General features: G+C 56.8%; 1 protein-coding gene across 1 annotated transcript in view; it reads right to left on the bottom strand.

The window, feature by feature from the left end:
* Positions 1 to 255: 255 nt before the first annotated feature.
* The window catches only part of CNOT3 (CCR4-NOT transcription complex subunit 3), a 27461-nt gene continuing 23433 nt past the window's right edge, over positions 256 to 4283 (bottom strand). Inside the window, exons 12-18 of the mRNA XM_019501709.1 lie at positions 3895 to 4003; positions 3614 to 3809; positions 3424 to 3523; positions 2798 to 2996; positions 2379 to 2511; positions 1089 to 1214; positions 256 to 730 (exon numbers count right to left, since the gene is read on the bottom strand). Of these exons, the coding sequence (XP_019357254.1) occupies positions 632 to 730; positions 1089 to 1214; positions 2379 to 2511; positions 2798 to 2996; positions 3424 to 3523; positions 3614 to 3809; positions 3895 to 4003 (962 nt within the window). The 3' untranslated portion in view covers positions 256 to 631. The remainder of the gene's footprint in view (positions 731 to 1088; positions 1215 to 2378; positions 2512 to 2797; positions 2997 to 3423; positions 3524 to 3613; positions 3810 to 3894; positions 4004 to 4283) is intronic.

The following is a 4283-nucleotide window of genomic DNA, read 5'->3' as shown; positions in this document are numbered from 1 at the left end:
AATTTCTGGCCCCCTCCATCAGGGGACCTACCAACAGAAGGGGGGGGGGGGGGAAAAGCAGCTGATCGGTGGTGGCAGCAAGGCCAGAGAGGGGTGGGGGTTACAGCTGCTAGAGAGAGATCGGCTCTGGTTGAAGGGAGAGGGTGACTGTTTTAGAACCAGAGGGAGGAGGGGTCCCTCTGAATGAGAATCACTCGGATTCTGGGGGCAGAAAACCAATAAGGCTGCTGGTTTTCTGGATCTTTAATGGTTTCCTCTTTTTAAATCCAATGATTCCCCTCCCCACCTCATTCCTCCTCTGAGATCATGGTCTTGTTCACCTGCACCCCCCTCTCCTCCCTGGGAGGGCACTACACCGATGGCTGCTCCTCTCCCCCTGCCCCGCTCCCCACTCAATGTCCCTCGTTCTTGCCTTTTTAAAACTGCATGCATTAAAGTGTTCGGATGGCCCATTCAGGCCCCCATGCCCCTGCCCCAGGGAAGACAGGGGAAGGAATTAGGGTGAGGGGGGAGGCGAAGCTGGGCCCCGCCCTTTCCCCCCTCCCCATGCCCAACCCTGGGCTCCGCTGTCCCAGCCGAGTAGCTCTGGAAGTCTGGCACCCCCTGGCTGCGCCCAAGGGGGATGCAGGTGTCACTGCAGGTCCCGATCCTCCAGGTAGCGATACTCAAAGGTGAAGCCTTCCTTCTTCCTCTGGCCCCATTTCTCGTAGTCAAAGTAGATATACGTGCCCTGAAGCAGCAATGAAGGGAGTGCCAGATCAGACAGACAGAAAGGCTGCAGTTATACCCAATCCCCTCTCCCCCAGTACGTCACACTGATTTGTAACACCCAGTCTCTCTTCGGCTGCTGGACATGGCAAGTCCCAGTGGGTAGTTATGGCAGGGTCTCAGCTGTGTGTACAGTGAAGCCCAGTCTGCTGTGTTATGGTAGGGTCTTCCCCTGGATGCCGTGGGCTGGTGTGTTACATGAGGATCTCATACTGGACAAGTGCTGGCATATTACCACTGTCTCACCCCAGAGCTAGCTGCACTGTAGTGTCAGGCATAAGAGCTGTGCACGCCCGCCCACGTGCCGTGCAGACACTTACCTGCTCAAATTCATCTGTGATGGTCTTGGGCTCCTCATGCCGCTGAAACCACATCATGTACTTGGTGTGGAACCGCCACGACTGCTTCTTCAGGGCTTTGGCTGCCAGGTACTGTGCCTTGGTACCCTGGGGAGACATATGCCCATCACACCTCTCCAGCCACCAGGGGGTAGTACACAGGACAAATGGGAACATACCACTGGCACAAGGAGGTACCGGGAAACAACCTGGGAGGTTTGGGGAGGGGCTTGGCACATATCACTGGCGCAAGAGGGTATGGGGTAACTTGGTTGGTACTGTGGTAGGGAAGAAAGCTCAGAATGTACCATTTAAACCTGGGAGGGGTGGGGTGGCATATACTAGCGGCCAGGGATCTGGGTTTTCTGTTTGCCATGGAAAAAAAATGCAGTAAAACCTGGATTCTCTCATTAAAGAGAAACCCATATTTTCTCCTTTAGAAACAGAGAAAACTGGGAAACGGCAGGGGGGAGCAGAAGGGCAGTCAGGAAGGGGGCATCATGTGCACGTGGGCACATACACACACACACACACACACACACACACACACGGCAGCCAGGCACCCTGGAAAGCAGCTCCCATAGGTAGGCCTGAGGAATGGTTTGGCATGTAGTAATGGCACAGGCCTAGTTTGGAATGTACCAATCTACCTGGGGGGTGCAGAATGATGTGGTATGTACCAGGCCAATAGCTTGGTAAGTCCCAAGAGCACCAGGTGAGGAGAACATACCATTAGCACTCTGCCTAGGGGTGCAATCATGGGACTATCTACACAGCCAGACAAACATGAGCAGGGGTCACAGCACAGCTTGAACCAAGTGCATGGGGTGTGGGGACTCCATAACTAACATTGGAGGGGGATCTCAGGATCCATGAGCAGCACCCTGTGTGCTTAAAGGGGGAAGAAATGTGAAACCTACTACTGGCAGCAAGCGGAGGGAACAGGATACCACTGGGACCCTGCACTACAGGGCAACATCCCCCAGTACATACCAAGAGCCTCTAGCCAAGGGGGTATTTCCCCACAGGTACCCCAGGGAACAAAGGAAGGGAGTGATTTAGCATGTTCCAGTATGAGGCAGGAGGCTAAGAGGCAGAGCATTTCATCAGCATGACAGGGCTGATGCACAAAACCAATGGGCCATGCCCATGGGGAGGGGAGGGCGCACTACCAGCAGCAGTCACCCACCTCACTACCCAACCTGAGGAGGATCAGTGGCCAGACAGAATTGGGCTACAGAGCACTCTGCCCACAGGGGCCCCCAGCTATACCTCCAGATAGTAGAAGATGAAGAAGAGCGTCTCTGTTGAGAGGCGCTGGTAGAACTCCACAGTGTCTGAGTGCGGCGGAGGCATCTGGTGGTGGTAAGGGGGAGTTGGGCAAGGGTTCCGGGGCAGATACTGCCTGTGGGGTGGAGACAGGGGGTTACAGATCTGCCTGCAACAGGTGGGGAAGCAGCATGGCATCTTGTTGGCAGCAAAACCCAGGAGTCGTGGCTCCCAGCCGTTGCTCTAACTCCCCCAAGACCCCACTCCTCCCCAGAACTGGGACAAGACAACCCCTTTAACCCACTAGATCCCAGAGCTGGGATAGAAGCTTTGCATCCTGGCCCCTACCTCCCCACTCCCCTCAGAGTTGGACAGAAACACCACTCTGTCCCTGCCCCCACACAGCAGGAACCAGGGCTTACCGGATCCTCTCCGAGTCCGAGGGGTGAGGCATGTGGTGCCAGGCTGCTTCCTCCATGGCCTGCTGGTAGAGCTGCTCTTTGGTGAGTGGCACTGGCCCCAGGGGACAGACCCCCAGGGAGAGCGGGATGTTCACCTCCGAGAGCTGGACTGGGGGCTGACTAGAGGCTGGCTGCGAGGTTGTGCTAGTAATCAGTATGTCTGACCAGAGAGGAGAGAGAACCTGTCAGGGATTCTTGCAGGCACTTCACACAGGGTCCCCTCAACCAGTGCTGAGATCCAACCACCTGAGCCTAGTTTATATAAAAAGACCCCTCTCACCCGGCACCAAGACACAGCTACATCTGGGGTGGGGCATAGGGGGGCTGTTCATACAGGGTCGGCCTGGTGCCAAGATGCAGACACCTCTGGAGCAGGGGGTGTTGGGTGATCATTCATGCAGGAGAATCTTTACCCACCAGTAAGATGCAGCTGCTTCTGGGGTAAGGCATAAAGCTGGTTTTACATAGATCCCCAGTCTAGCACCTAGATGCAGCTATCTTTGGGGTAGTATGTTCATACAGGGACTCGACATCCAGTGCAAGACTGCAGCTGTCAAGGGTTGCTGTTTTGTCCTGCACCTCCTTACCCCTTTCAGCAAGGTGAAGCGATGGCACAGGGTCCTCTATGCTGGAGCCAATGGCTGCTCTCTCGGCCATTGATTTCAGACTGCTGAGGGGCTCAGGTGCCTGGAAATGACAGTGGGAGGGAGGGAAGTCAGGTGCCTAGGGAGCCCCAGGTGCACCCTCCCCCTGTGTGGAGGGCAGGGCCAGGCTCACCTTGATCTCAGGGGTGGAGCTGAAAGGGGGCGGACCGTTGAGAAGCGGCTGGCCTGGCTTGGCCTCCGAAAAGCTGGGGGTTGGGGAGCTGGGGGGATTCACCGTCATGGGGACCAAAAGGCTGGAGGTGGTAGTGGCAGCATTGCTGGAGCTGCTGCTGGTGCTGTGTGGTGGGGGGGCTCCACCAGGCTCTTTCCTGGGCAAGAGGAGAAGGCATTAGCGTCCAAGTAGGCAGGCAGCCAGCCAGCCAGCCAGCCATGGGGCGGGGTGAGGGTACTTACGCAGTGCTGCTGGGGGGATTGTGGGGTGTCGGCTGGCTGGGAAGCGTCTGGCTGCTGCTGCTGCTCAGGGCTGAGTCTGATGAACTGTCAGCCACCACAGAGCTATAACCTGCACAAGGAGACATGGCTCTCAGGGTGGGGGCAGCCCAGGCTTGTACCCCATGAGCTGAGGGCAGGTGGAAGAGGAAGAGTCAAAGGCAGGGGAGCACTTTTCCCTCAGGACTAGGTTCTATTGGTCCTAGGGAATGGGGTACCAGTCTCCCCTAGAGAAATGAGGCCCTAGCCCAAGGCTACTGTCCTCACAGAGCTGGGATAAATTCAGGGCATCCTGGCTCCCAGCCTGACCTACTGGAAGTCACTAGCCTCCCCCTGCCCCCCTCCCCCCCCCC

This window comes from Gavialis gangeticus, unplaced genomic scaffold (genome assembly GCF_001723915.1).
Source record: "Gavialis gangeticus isolate Ggan-Ray unplaced genomic scaffold, GavGan_comp1, whole genome shotgun sequence".
NCBI lineage: Eukaryota > Metazoa > Chordata > Crocodylia > Gavialidae > Gavialis > Gavialis gangeticus.
Note: the sequence above shows the minus strand (reverse complement) of the source record. Positions and strands in the feature narration are given on the sequence as shown.